At 42.8% G+C, this 15,448-nt stretch overlaps 1 protein-coding gene across 4 annotated transcripts in view; it reads right to left on the bottom strand.

The window, feature by feature from the left end:
* Positions 1–15,143, bottom strand: part of WDR48 (WD repeat domain 48) — a 43,967-nt gene extending 28,824 nt beyond the window's left edge. For 3 of the 4 annotated variants that reach the window (XM_030330354.1, XM_030330351.1, XM_030330353.1), the window contains exons 1-2: positions 15,063–15,129; positions 3,634–3,774 (exon numbers count right to left, since the gene is read on the bottom strand). In XM_030330354.1, coding sequence (XP_030186214.1) covers positions 3,634–3,774; positions 15,063–15,110 — 189 coding nt within the window. In that variant the 5' untranslated portion in view covers positions 15,111–15,129. Of the gene's footprint in view, positions 1–3,633; positions 3,775–15,062 lie in introns of all 4 variants that reach the window. The other variant, XM_030330352.2, reaches the window with a different exon arrangement.
* Positions 15,144–15,448: the final 305 nt, after the last annotated feature.

Genomic DNA, 15,448 nt, shown 5'->3' with positions numbered 1-15,448 from the left:
TGAGTGAAGGCAACAAGATCTGGGCTAGGCACCGCACGTGACACAGAGCGCTGCAGGCAGGGGTTTCCTAGGACAGGACGTGAGCAGATCTGCAGGCTGGCGGCGTCTGAATCAGTGGTGGTGAAGGCTCACCACAGACACAGATATGAAAATGAGGCTGATGAAAGCGGAGAGGAGCCCAGCCTAACATCCTACTGCTATTTTGACTTTCTGAATTAATGTCTTCCTCATGGTATCTACAGTCCTTCAGAAGGCTATAAGAGTACTCCCCATGCTACCGTATCAATTCAGTAACTTGAGATTCTTCCACTCCTCTCTCTTGGCTTAATTACCAGGAGTTAAAGAACAGTATTTCATTACAAGCTACACCCAACACTTCAAGGGGGAAGAGAACAGTTCTCTACAAGTCTATCTGACAAGTGATGCTACTCAGTCTCGTGGTAAAATGAAGACCGGAAAAAAGATGTCTAAGGGCAGGATGGGTAGGTTTTCTAGATTCTTTCAGGCTTATACTTTTTTTTTTTTTTAATATGAAATTTATTGTCAAATTGGCTTCCATACAACACCCAGGGCTCATCCCAACAGGTGCCCTCCTCAGTACCCATCACCCACCCTCCCCTCCCCTCCCCTCCCTCCCACCCCCCATCAACCCTCAGTTCTCAGTTTTTAAGAGTCTCTTATGTTTTGGCTCCCTCCCCCTCTGTTTTTTTTCCTTCCCCTCCCCCCATGGTCTTCTGTTAAGTTTCTCAGGATCCACATAAGAGTGAAAACATATGGTATCTGTCTTTCTCTCTCTGACTTAATTCACTTAGCATAACACTCTCCAGTTCCATCCACGTTGCTACAAAAGGCCATATTTCATTCTTTCTCATTGGCAAGTAGTATTCCATTATGTATATAAACCACATCTTCTTTATCCATTCGTCAGTTGATGGACATTTAGGCTCTTTCCATCATTTGGCTATTGTTGAAAGTGCTGCTATAAACATTGGGGTACAAGTGCCCCCATGCCTCAGCACTCCTGTATCTCTTGGGTAAATTCCTAGCAGTGCTATTGCTGGGTCATAGGGTAGATCTATTTTTAATTTTTTGAGGAACCTCCACACTGTTTTCCAGAGCAGCTGCACCAGTTTGCATTCCCACTAATGATGCAAGAGGGTTCTGGTTTCTCCACATCCTCGCCAGCATCTATAGTCTCCTGATTTGTTCATTTTAGCCACTCTGGCGTGAGGCGGTATCTAAGTGTGGTTCTGATTTATATTTCCCTGATGAGGAGCGACGTTGAGCATTTTTCATGTGCCTGTTGGCCATCCAGATGTCTTCTTTAGAGAAGTGTCTATTCATGTTTTCTGCCCATTTCTTCACTGGATTATTTGTTTTTCAGGTGTGGAGTTTGGTGAGCTCTTTATAGATTTTTGGATACTAGCCCTTTGTCCTATATGTCATTTGCAAATATCTTTTCCCAACCCGTCGGTTGCCTTTTAGTTTTGTTGATTGTTTCCTTGGCAGTGCAGAAGCTTTTTATCTTCATGAGGTCCCAATAGTTCATTTTTGCTTTTAATTCCCTTGCCTTTGGGGATGTGTCAAGTAAGAAATTGCTGCGGTTGAGGTCAGAGAGGTTTTTTCCTGCTTTCTCCTCTAGGATTTTGATGGTTTCCTGTCTCACATTCAGGTCCTTTATCCATTTTGAGTTTATTTTTGTGATGTAAGAAAGTGGTCCTTTATCCATTTTGAGTTTATTTTGTGATGTAAGAAAGTGGTCTAGTTTCATCCTTCTGCATGTTGCTGTCCAGTTCTCCCAGCACCATTTGTTAAAGAGACTGTCTTTTTTCCACTGGATATTCTTTCTTGCTTTGTCAAAGATTAGTTGGCCATACATTTGTGGGTCTAGTTCTGGGGTTTCTATTCTATTCCATTGGTCTATGTGTCTGTTTTCGTGCCAATACCATGCTGTCTTGATGATTACAGCTTCGTAGTAGAGGCTAAAGTCTGGGATTGTGATGCCTCCTGCTTTGGTCTTCTTCTTCAAAATTACTTTGGCTATTCGGGGTCTTTTGTGGTTCCACACAAATTTTAGGATTGCTTGTTCTAGCTTCGAGAAGAATGCTGGTGCAATTTTGATTGGGATTGCATTGAACGTGTAGATAGCTTTGGGTAGTATTGACATTTTAACAATATTTATTCTTCCAGGCTTAAACTCTTGTGAGTGGGGGCGCCTGGGTGGCGCAGTCGGTTAAGCGTCCGACTTCAGCCAGGTCACGATCTTGCGGTCCGTGAGTTCGAGCCCCGCGTCAGGCTCTGGGCTGATGGCTCAGAGCCTGGAGCCTGTTTCCGATTCTGTGTCTCTCTCTCTCTCTGCCCCTCCCCCATTCATGCTCTGTCTCTCTCTGTCCCAAAAATAAATAAACGTTGAAAAATAAATAAATAAAAAAAAAAACAAAAAAACAAAACAAAACAAAAAAAAAAAACAAAAAACTCTTGTGAGTGTTTTCCGTAATTTGCCTGAAATACTGTAAGTTCCCAGAATGGTGACATTCCAATTCAAATAAATGTGAGTTCCAAAAAGCATTTCAAAGTCCTATTTTCTTAGTTTCTATGTTTCTGACACCGGGCCACCACTGTTTCCGTTGGTCACAAAATTCAAAACCCACAGGACCAAAGTCCACTTAAAGAAACATTATCCAGCAACCGTGCAAAGCAGTGGCTCTTTTTCAGACTGCACATCAGATGTGCAAAGCTTGCTAGAGAGACACGGACTTTTAAAACCACAAGGTCAAGCATCAGGGTTCTGAAGTTAAACTGTGCTCTAATTCTCTGTCACCTACTAGCTATTTAAGCATGGGCTTCTCTGAGCCTATCTTCCCAGCGATGAAAATGAATCATAACAGCTGCCCTGAAGGTTGATGTGAGAGTTAAAACCACACTGGATAGGAAAGTGCTAAGACTGTCTGGTACATGGCTAGGGGCTCTAAATGCTCCTTCTCTTTCCCTGAATCTTCCTTTCTATGTCATTGACAATACATGCATTCAAACAAAATACAGGAACAGTTCCTTTCCATCTGACTGGGGATTTGTCTTTACATAGATTTAAGTCCTGTTCCCTGTTTAAGAAAACAGACCTTCAATCTCCCGAAGAAGTGGAACATGTTGTCTTTATACTTTTATATCAACTTTCTATTAACTAATGAGGCCTATTGATTTTTTTTTGGTACCCTACTCACTTTTAAATAAAGAAACCAAATGTTTGTTCAAGATTAATTATAAATGTAAAAGCATATTCGGCCTTTTTTTTTTTTTTAAAGCACTGACAAGGGTTGCCAAGAAGCTTTTGGGAAACATACTTAGAACAGAAAAATAAATTGTTGAGAGTAATCCTCCTACCAGACCAACCTCTCTGTTCTTTTGTAGGAGAGAGCTCTTATCACACGCCTAGTTTATGGAGTCCCTACCTTAGCTAAAACACTTTTGAATACTCTCCTACGGGTGTTTTCTCAGAGGCTTACAGAATTCTGGTTGCAGTGTACCAAATACCTCACTGCTCAGAGATTAAGTCTGAAACTGTGAAAGGTGCCACTTGGACAGACTACAATTTACTGAGTAAATGTGAAATGTGAAACTCAATCCCTGCCTTACCTTGTGCTGATTGACACTCCATATTCTTATGATGGAGTCTCGACCGGCCGTGAAAAGTCTGTTCAGTGCTGGATCCAGCTGCAGGGCATTGACTCCATTTCGATTGTACTTCTCTACTTCATCTCGAATGACATAGGAAACCTGAGAAATACGTCCAAATTTGCTTTTTATAAAGTTGTAAGACATGCGATAATATGTAGCCTACTAGTGGCCAATCTGAAATTCAAAATCCCTTGTTTTCCAATATAAAACTTATTTTTCAACCCGCCGAGACGCTGAGGAGTGGAGAAGAATGACACCAATAACAGCCGAGTCCAGGATAAGCACGAATGAAGCTAACTTCCCGCAACTTCCTAACCAGACTCTTCCCCAGTCTTGTCTCTCGAATCCACTTTCTACAAAGCAGTTGAAAATTGGAACGTGTCTCACCGCTGCTCAAAAACCTCTTCAGGTGCTCACCCTCCTAGACCCGTCATTTGACCCGAACTCCTCTACTGGTCTCCAGTGCCTTCTGCATCTCTCCTGCCACCCATCTTTGCACACTCTGCTCGTGGTTCTTACACACCGTGCCTCCAGACCATCGGTGCCCTGGCCCCTCTGTGTGGAAGCTCCCCTTCCTACTCTGCCGCAGTCTTTACACGTGTTTAGATGACGCTTCCTCAAAAGGCCTCGTCTGACCTGCCAAACAAAGTGAGGTTTTGTGTTCCTGTAATACACTAACCCCTTCCTTCACAGAGTACCTTGCCTTACTTCGCCGCCGTCGGTAACCTGTCTGATCACTATGAAAACCCAGGAGAATCAACCAAAAGCAATTACAACTAAGAAAAAGGCAGCCAAAAGCAAAATGTTTCTAATCTAATGAAATAACCAGTGAAGACAAAATTGGGGGGGTGAGGTACTTACAATAGGAACAAGAATGAATACCCAGAAATATATTTTGCAAGGGAGACACATAATCGGCAGGACAAGGTATGTAAAAGAACGACTTGAATAAAGGAGACATGCCGTACAGGAAGATTCAAAATTAATAATTCTTGCCTAAATTTGTGAATTTAGCCCAACTTTGGTCAGAATCCTGTCAGATTTCTTCCTAGAAGACAAAGTACATACAGTATACTGTCTCTGAGGGAATACCCAGTCATTTTTAAAAATGAAAAGATATTCCTTAGAGATCTTAAGAGGTATTATTGTAAAGGTACTAGAATTACAATGAAGTACCACCACAGGAATATAGAAAAAAGGATCACTAGAATGAAACATTTGGAAACATATTTTCCTGTTATAAATTTTTAATTTTTGATATAAACATAGTATGTCAAATGAATGAGGGCATGATAAGTCATTTAATAAATTATCTAGGAGCATCTAATGATTCCACCGGGAATAATTATATCCTTTCTCCAAATCTGAAACCAAAATGAATTTTTATATGAACTAAAGATTGAAAATTTAACAATTTAATCATAAAAATACTTTTTAAAAAGACAGGCAAATATTTATAATCTCTAGACAGAGAAGGCTCTGCTAACATGAAAAGCAACAGGGTAATCTTTTCAAAGAAAAAGGCCAACGCGGCTATGACCAAACACAAGTCTATACCTTGCGCGTGTACACAACTGTTCACAACAGCACTATTCACAACAGCCAAAAAGTGGAAACAACTCAAATGTCCACCAACTGACGGATGGACAGACAAAATGTGGTATATCTGTGCAACGGAATATTATTCAGCCATAAAAAGCAGGGAAGTATTGACATAGCTTATGACACAGCCAGAATCTTAAAAACATTATTAGGCTAAGTTAAAGAGACCAGTTACAAAAGGCCACCTATTTTATTCTATTTATATGAAACATCCAGACAGGTAAATCAATCTACAGAGAAAGAAAGCAGATGAGGGTTGCCGGGGGCTTAGAGGAGAGGAAAATGGGGGTGACTACTAACAGGTATGATGTTTCTTTCCGGGGTGATAAAATGTTCTGAACTAGGTGATCAATGCACAATGTTGGGAGTTTACTAAAAAGCACTAAATTGTATACTTCAGCAGGGTGAACTTGTAAATTTTATCTCAATACAGCTGTTATTTAGGGAAAAAAAACCCTGAATGTCAAAAAATAATATGAGTAAGGTTAAAAGGCAAACATCTAACTGGGAGAATAATGAAACAGATATGAAAGACAAAAGTTCACTCTTGAGAACATACTAAGCATCCTTACAAAACAGTAAGAAAAAGTCAAACTCCTTAACAGAAAGAGGAACAAAGATCACAAAGGGGAAATTTTTAAAAAAGAAAAGAAAATGGCCAGCAAACGCATAAATAAAGTCACAAAACAGGCCAGGGTTGTATGCACAAAGACAACAAGACTGTTGTTTTTGGCCTAGTCTTTTGGGTACAAGTAATTGTAATAGAAATTTGCAAATGAGCTTAAATTGAAAAAAAAAAAGAAAGAGAGAGAGAGAGATAATTTAACATAGAGATACAAGGATATCTATCAGAGCCCAAGGGCAAGAAATATATATAGTCGTGACTCATAAGAGACATTTTAAAATAAAATCATGGCACTTCTCTGTTGAAGCCTTCCAAAGATTTTTTTCACTGCATTGAAAGTCCAAATTCCTCACGTGCTTTGGATCTATCCTGTGCCTTCACACTCACCTCTAACTCCCCCCAGCGTCTTTCATGAGAGTCGCCCCAAAGTCCTTTCTGTTCCTCCGATACAACAAACTCTTTCACTGTTGACTGTGCCAAGAAGATCCCCTGAGTCTACAACACCCACAGGAATACCCTCCCCCTGGCTTCTATCTGCTTTTATCTTGTCTGGCTCACCCTGGCCCTTCGTGTCTTAGCAGAAAGGTCACCTCTTCCGAAAGGCATCCCCTGATCTCCTTCGTCACTTACCCTACTTATTTCTCCCGTGGTTCTTACCACACTCCATATTTCCCTTTTTTTCCTTTTATCATTAAGTTTCCTATGCTTTGAGAAAGCCCTTTCAATCTAGAAACTTGTGGCACTTCAGCTCTGAGAAACTTTCTTGTATCAAATCATTAATAATGATCTTTGCTTCCTTTGCTCCTTCTTAAATTCCCATCAATCAGATGTTGGAACTTTCTTTTTTTTAATTTTTAAAAAATGTCTGTTTTTGAGAGAGAGAGAGAGAGAGAGAGAGAGAGAGAGAGAGAGAGAGAACGCAAGCACAGGAGTGGAGGAGGGGCAGAGACAGAGACACAGAATCCAAAGCAGGCTCCAGGCTCCGAGCTGTCAGCACAGAGCCCGACGCGGGGCTCGAACCCACAAACTGCGAGATCATGCCCTGAACTGAAGTTGGACGCTTAACCTACTGAGCCACCCAGGCTCCCCAGATGTTGGAACTTTCAAACTGATCCTTCATCTTTTATTCTATATTATTGATCTTTGCCCTTTTGTTTCCTTTTGTAATACCTCCTTTACTATTTTTTAACTGCTATTATTTTTTTTAATAAATTTCAGTATGATGGACAAAACAGAGGTGGTATCTTCGAAAAGGAAATGACTTGGTAAATTATGGCACATCCGTCCCAGGTGGTCATTAAAGAATCAACATGAACTATACACACTGAAATGCTCCAAGACCTATTACAGTAAAACCTTGTTGTTAAAGAAAAAAAATATTGGCCGTAGAGATCAGGAAAACAGGATTCAGGTCTTTTAACAAACACGGATGAAGCATCCACCGGTGGCCAGGCTCGATTCTAAATGCTGAGCATCTTGTGAGCAAGCACAGAAGTCCGCTTGGAGCTTTCATTCTAGTGGGGGCTGGAGCTAGAGAATATAAGTCACAGCAAGTTAAGTGACATTGGCTGCCCTCCCCCTGCAGGATACAGGCAAGCTGTGTAGGCAGATGAGATGGAAGTAAAAGAAGGAGAAAAGCAGAAGGTACTGGAGACAGGAGCAATGAATGAGTGAACAACGTCCTGGAAAAACTCATTGAGACAGAGTCAAGAGTACAAGCAAAGGCAGAGAAGAGGAAGACTCATATCTTTAAAAAAAAAAAAAAAAAAAGGCAAGGCAAGGAGCAGAGGGCACCGTAAGAACTCTGCAAGGAATGGGAAGATAGACCTTCGGTAGGAACTATGCATTTTGGAAGAGACATGTAAAGGGACTGACAGGAAGAAGACTAGGGCAGTGCCCTAGCAGGAAGTACCCAGCCAGACTGCACTGTAAGTATTTGTAGCTGGCTCAATAAGTAAGCACTGTTTGATTAACTTGTCTAGCAATTATGTGGGACCCAAAACAAAGAAATCAGAGTGGGGACGATCCACTAAACTTCATGTGGTAATACCCCTAGAGTATTTGGTAATGTGCCAGAGGGCAGAGGAAACACTACCCTTGATTATTTTATTTCAAGATAATCAGATTAGTTTTCTATCTCTGAGATATACATTACTACACATTTAGTGGTTTCAAACAATTCCCATTTATTATTTCACAGTTCTGAAGGTCAGAAGTCCAGGATGAGCTTGGGTAGGTCCTCCGCTTAGGGTCTCTCACAAGGTCTAAACTGATTGGTCAAAATTTGATTGGTCTGTTCTTTCTCCGAGGCTCTAGGACAGTTGGCTTCTAAGCTAATTCAAGTTGCAGGCCTGCAGGCCGTTTCCTTGCTGGCGGTCAGCCAGGGGTCCATCCTTGCTCCTAGAGGCTGCCTGCAATCCTTCTCAAACTTTCTACGTGCCCTCTCCTGCAAAAGAGGGACTCTCTCGTGCCTCAAATCTGACTTCTGCGTCCAGTGGGAGAACATTCTGTTTTTAAGGGATCATATAATTAAATTGGGCCCGCTGGGATAATCCAGGATAATCCCCCCTTTAAGGTCTGTAACCTTAATTACATCTGCAAAGTCCTTTTTATCATGCAACATAACATATTCACAAATTCCAGGGATTAGGGCATGGGCATTTGCTGGGGGAGGGGGGATTCTGCCTATCACAGTAACAATTTTTTATATGAAAACAAATATAGATGTATCATGTAATAAGTACAAAATTCACAATCTTTTTAAGAAAAGAAGGGGTACTTGCCGGCATTTCAGGCTCACAATGGAGGCACTCTGAGCTATTACCCTGCACCCCGCCCCCCCCCCCACAGTGTGCATTGACTCACCTCCAGCTGGATGTCTAACAGGCATCTTAATCGTGCCACTGCCCAAACCACGCTCCTAACAGTCCTCTCCAAACTAGTTTTTCCCAGTCTTCCTCACTGAGAGGCGTTAACGGCAACTCCATTCTTCCAGTCGCTCGGGCCAAAAACCTTGGTGCCATGGTTAATTCAATTTGTCTCATCTCACATCCTGTCAGCAAGTCTAGTCTTGCAAAATTTAACTACTTCTCACCACCCCGTGTGGAGCCACTATCACATAGCATCTGGATTTCTTTTTGTTTTCCTGTTCATTTATTCATTCTGAGGGAGAGAGAATCCCAAGCAGGCTCTGCGCTGTGTGCCAGTGCTCCCCCCTCCCCGATGCGGGGCTCGACCCAGCGAACCCGTGAGATCACAACTGGAGCCCAAATCAAGAGCTGGACGTTCAAGTTTAACCGACTGAGCCACCCAGTCCCTACCCACCCCCACCCGGGTTTCTTGAACAGCTCTTGGTCCCCCTGCTCTGCCCCTGCTCTAAACATAGCCGCCAGGCTGGTCCTGTTAAAACACAGATATATCATGTATATTCCTCGACTCCAAATTCGCCAGGGCTTCCCAGCTCGCTCAGTGTAAAAAGCCAAAGCCCTCGCTATGACCCGCAGCGCTCCTAAAAGATCTGGCCTGCAACGACCTCTCTGATCTCATCGCCTGCTCCTCTTCCCTCACTCATTCCATGCCAGCCACGAAGGCATCTTGAGCACTCCACAAGCAGGCCAGGCACATTCCCACTCGGGACTTCTGCATTTGATGTTCTCACTGGAATGCTCTCCCAGATGGCAATCTCATTTCCTTCAGCTCCTTACTCAAAAGTCAGCCTCTCAGCAAGGCCTTCTCTGGCCACCACCACTAAAATTTCACTTCCCCCTCCGCTGCTCACCACTAACCATTTTTCACATCTGAAGCTTATTTTCCCCCACATTATCTTACGGAAATTTCAAACACATATAAAAATCGAGAGAATTACACAGCCAGTGTCTGTATACCCACATCTGTTCTACAATGAACACTGTTTATGTTTGCTTTATCTCATACCCATCCAACCATCTGATCTGCTATTTTCAATGCATTTCAAAATAAGTTGCACATCATCAACATCACTTCCCCCTAAGTACTTCAACGTGTATATCGCTGTCTAGACTCCATTATTTATTTATGGCTTTTTTTTAATGGTTCCTTTTTTAAGGTAAAATTTACATACAATGAAATGTAGAAATCTTAAGGGTACACAGATACTTCTGACAAACACATGTATCTGTATAATACAAACCCCTACGAAGACATACAGAACATCATTACCACCCTAGGAAGCTCCCTCCTCTGCTTCCCAACCTCTACGTGCCATTTCTAGGCAAACTAGAGCTCACTTTTTTTCACCATAGATTAGTTTTGTCTGTTCTAAAACAATCCGTAAGTGGAATCACACAGCTCTTTTGTGGAAGGATACTTCCAGCTATCCAGGTTAAATCAGGTCAAATTTGGCCAAGAAAAACTGGCCAAGTTTCAGTAATTCTCACATCTGTTTTCCCTGTTCAATCCTGTGGCTGCTTTCACAGCCACATATACAATGGCTGAGTTGAGTGGCTATGACACAGTAATGTGGCCTGCAAAGCCTAAAATACTTACCATCTGATCCCTTAGAGAAAAAGTTTATTGACCTCTGTTCCAATGGATGCCACAGTGGTACAATTTTTTTTTTTTTTTTTTTTTTTTTACTATCCATCCTGTATAAAAAGTAACTCATGTTGGACATCTGGCTAATTTGTAAGGGTCTTTCCTTGAGAAGACAGGATTTGGATTCACTGTACTTCTTTTAAAAAGTCTCAAAGATTAAACAACCAACCCAAAACTGGGACTCAGACTCAGAAGTAAGGACCCACACTACCTTTGAATAGGTCTGGAATAACTAAATATTTAGCAGAGAAAGAAGGTAAGTACTGATAGAAGAGAACTTTGTTGGTTGCCTCTCCATTCCCCATTTCTGCTCCTAATATTTTCCTTAAGGCAAGCAAATCCTAGAAGAAAATGTACAGGAGCTACTTAAGACACTGTAATCTTGGATACTGCGTGAAAGGACATGAGGCTTGGGATGGGACAGCCACCAAGTGGAAAGGCCAAAGCTGGGAGTCTGGGAATCGAAGAGAACTCCTAAGCAGCCCGATGGTAAAGTTTCTTAGGTTAGAGAGTCACAGTGAGCCTGCTGGTTCAAGATTTGCATGAAACTAGAACTACCTCTTGAGTTTTCATTTACATGAGCCAATACATATCTTTTATTATGGGAGCCGGATTAACTTGGATTTGGGGTCATTTCCAAGGAAAAGAGTCCTCCTGTTAATGGAAGGCCAAGTATTTATATGTTTGAACCATCACTGAGTACTATGGCATAGTCAGCATAGTTGTTTCTCCTAAACCAGTAGCAGTAGTGACAACCTCACCCCAAGAATTCTGAAGCAAGTGAGGAAAAAGGTCATTGTTGAAGGGAAGATGGAGAGGTGGGGGGGGGGGTAGAGAGAGAGAGTGCGCACGCATATGCGTGACAACCAAAAGACTCAGGTTTTGGAAAATCGTAACACCAAGGGACCACCAGGGAGTGAAATGACTTGCTTTGATACTTTACCAGGAAAAAAATCTGCATCATATATCTGAATTCACCAATTTGATAGTCTGATAATGTTTTTGCCAATCACACATCCACCCCTACCCCTCATACTCACTTTCAGGCTTTTTAGAAGTTGAAAATGGTAAGACGTGTTCATTCTTCATTATGTCTATAATTAATAAGCAGTATGTTTGGACCCCTCTCCACTGTCTATTTATCAGTATTATAAGTCTCAAGGTTCTTTTTGGCCTACAATTTAATCACGAAGCTCAGGGCTACTGCCTCTTGGTACAAGACACAGACAGCCAAGAGGCACAACATATTTATGTAGCCATATATATGTTTTCCAAAATGGAAAGATTTTATGAGAACAAAGAATGTTTTAAAAAGCTCAAAAATATAAAAGTTAATACATATTTTAAAATAAAAGATATCCCATTTCCTGCCTTACCCATAATCACATAATCTAAAACATAGAGATAATCACTGTTAATAGCTTTTCAGACTTTTGAAATACATTATTTCCTTGTGGAAATGGGACTATGTAATGTTGACTTTTTTTTTTTTACTTCTGGACACTTTTCCTTTTTAGTAATACAGACTGGACTTATCTTTTTAACAACCATAGATTAATCCACTACATACTGTACCTAAGTTACCTGCCAAGTGACTACTGATAGACATTTAGATTTTTTTCACAATGACAGCATTCCAAAAATAAACCCGCTAGCACAACCAGAGAAAGATATATGCATATGCGCTTCTGTTTTTTAAAAATATTTTTAATGTTCATTTTTGAGAGAGACAGACAGACAGACAGACAATGTGAGCAAGGGAGGGGCACAGAAAGAGGGAGACACAGAATCCAAAGCAGGCTCCAGGCTCACAGTTGTCAGCACAGAGCCCGATGTGGTGCTCAAACTCACAAACCACGAGATCATGACCTGAGCCGAATACACTTAACCGACTGAACCGACTTAACCGACTGAACCACCCAGGCACTCCTGTACTTTTGTAAAAACAGACGAGGAATTGCTGGGTCAATGGGAATGTGTATTTAAAATTTTGACAAACAGCAAGACACTAAACAAATATTATGACATTTAGAAAAAAAAATCACATAAGTTGGGTACACATGCACAAGGAGGTATAGAACATTGGTTTTTTTTTTTAATTTTTTTAATGTTTATTTATTTTTGAGACAGAGAGAGACAGAGCATGAGCAGGGGAGGGTCAGAGAGAGAGGGTGACACAGAATCTGAAGCAGGCTCCGGGCTCCGAGCTGTCAGCACAGAGCCCGACGCGGGGCTCGAACTCACGGACTGTGAGATCATGACCTGAGCTGAAGTCAGACGCTCAACTGACTGAGCCACCCGGGCGCCCCAGAATATTGGTCTTCAATCAGGGGCAATTTTGCCCTCCAGGGGACATTTGAAAGTATCTAGTCATTTTTGGTTGTTGAAACTGGGAAGATGGTAACATCTAGTAGACAGAAGCCAGGATAATGCAAAACAACTTACAGTGCATAGGATAACCCCCCCCCCCCCAATAAAGAATCATGCAGCCCAACATGCCAACAGCACACAGAGTAAAAAAACAAAACAAAACAAAACAAAACTGGTCTAGGATTATATATCACATGGTCCAAAGTAGCATTCTTTGAAGAGTAGAGGACAATTATCATCTTTACCTTTATATTGTTTTGTGGGGTTCTTTGGCAACAAACATGCACTAGTTAAAAAAAAAAAAAAAACACTTCCATAAATAAAAGTTCTCCCTCACGCTGAGATAAAATCAATCTCTGTAGCTTCTCACATTGGTTCTGTCTCTTGGGGACAAATTCTGAAAGCAGCTAATAAGATTCACGGAAGATTCTCTTCATCAGACTAATCTTAGCTCTGCTGAATGCTTTTCATAGGACATAGTTTTAGGTTACCTCACCAATCTGATGGCTAGACCTATCAAGAACAAGGTACTAAGTGCTGGTCCCCAAATTGTAGTTTTGTACTCTGATCGGCAAAGAATGGAATTATCTCCCTCGTTAAACAGGTGATGATTCATATTCAGCTTATTAAAACATTCAATTTTTCCATACACACTGTGGTGAATTTACATTTCCTCATCTTGCACTTTTATATTGCTTTTTAATTTTTTAAATGCTTATTTTTGAGAGAAAGACAGAGAGAGAGAGAGAGTGAGTGAGCAAGCAGGGGTGGGGGGGGCGCAGAAAATCCAAAACAGGCTCTGTGCTAACAGCAGAGAGCCTGATGGAGGGCTCAAATCCATGAACTGTAAGATCATGGCCTGAGCTGAAGTCAGACACTTAACTGACTGAGCCACCCAGGCACCCTTATATTGCTTTTTAAATTTAAATACAAGAAACTGAGGTGGCTGATTAACTCTCCTTTATTTACTACCTTACGGTGTACCACTCCAGTGTCTAGAATACAATTAAGACAAGTTTGAGTTGCATTTTAGTCAGGAGCAGTCATTCTCACCCACCTGGCTTGGATGCTGGGGTTATATAATCCCATTACTGGTGCACTTAAAAATCACCTAACAGGGTAAGCAATTGTAGATTCTAACTCAGGACACTGCATTGATCAATGAGATCAATAAAACAAGTAAACTGCCCAGAAGACTATGGCCTACAGCCAGTAAGGGTTACCTTACTGAAGATAAGGGTTTTTGTTTGTTTGTTTGTTTTTACCTATTACATACTCGATTTCAACCTGTAGATCTACATACGCAGTGTTCCATATTACTTATTCCTATACTGTCTCAATTCTTTGCACATCTTTGGGACTAAACTAAGTGCTCAGGAAATGTTTAATGAGTAAGTACACAAACCTTTACTCCTACATACAATCCACCTGCAGGCAAACACCTGTAATAGGGCTTTTACTCCTCGCACCGTTTAAAATAATAGGTAGCAATAACTCTTAAACGTACCCAAAATAAAAGTGGATTCACGAAGGCATAAAGCACACACCGAAGGGTTGAATAACTCTACGCTTGGAGAATAAATTACAGAAACAGGAAAGAAAGATTCGAGGATGATCAAGATGAAAAAAATTAATAAAAATGATCGTTTCCCCACTAACACTGGCACACTCCCACGTCGTTTCCACTTCACAAGGGACAAAGCTTCCGGGGGGGGGGGGAGGGTCGGGAAGGCAGGGGGCTCCCGAGCAGAATCCTCCGCAGAAACCCCACAGGACCTTGGGCGCCCCGCTGCCCCGCCACGCCCCCGCACAAGCCCACTCCGTGGCCGCCCGCCGGGGAATTGCCCGGAGGCCTCTGCTCAGACGCGGCTAGGGCAGAGCGCTTTGAAGAAAAGCAAGGGAAGGGGGAGGCAGGTGGGCGGGGAACGAGCCCATCCAGATCCCGCAAGCCCACAAGAGAGCTGCAGACCCACAACCCTGGGCTCCGAACAGCGCACCCGAGGGTCCTGAGACCGGGCCAGGCGGGCCCAGCCAGCCGCCCGCCGCCCCTTCCTCAAGCCGTTAACGCCGCGGCCCCACCCCTCGCCGCTGCCTGCGCCCCGTCCCGCTCGCCCCAAGACGCTACCCTGGCCGACCGCGGCCCGAGGCAGCTGCTCGTTGGAGGTGGGCCCGGGGCCGCAGGCCGCGTCCGGGAGGTCGAGGAGCGGGGCTCCCATACCTGCACTTTCCTCCGCCCTGCCGTGTTCTGCCGGTGATGGGCCGCCATCTTGCATGTTGACACTCCTACGTCACTTCCGGAAGTGTCTGGGACCGGGCGGATGTCCCGCCTCTTCCCCTTTAGCCAAGGGCAGGTGGTGGAGCCAAAGTTGGCCTGGCCTTGTGCTCACCTGATGCTGTTTGTCCGTGTGGCCGGCGGCTCTCTGGTGAGGTAGAAGCACCTAAAAACCGTTGTGTGGTGTAGTGGTGGCGGAAAGAGCGCCGCTTTCTGAGCCGAAGGAGCAGTCCGACTCCAGCTCCGTGGCCTTAAACCGTGGCTTGCGCTGCCCTCCGTTCGGGATGCCTCCTCCAGAGGTCCAAGCAGGCAAAACGAAAACGCTGAAAGAA

Source organism: Lynx canadensis, chromosome C2, assembly GCF_007474595.2.
Source record: "Lynx canadensis isolate LIC74 chromosome C2, mLynCan4.pri.v2, whole genome shotgun sequence".
NCBI lineage: Eukaryota > Metazoa > Chordata > Mammalia > Carnivora > Felidae > Lynx > Lynx canadensis.
This window is presented reverse-complemented; position numbering and strand designations above follow the sequence as displayed.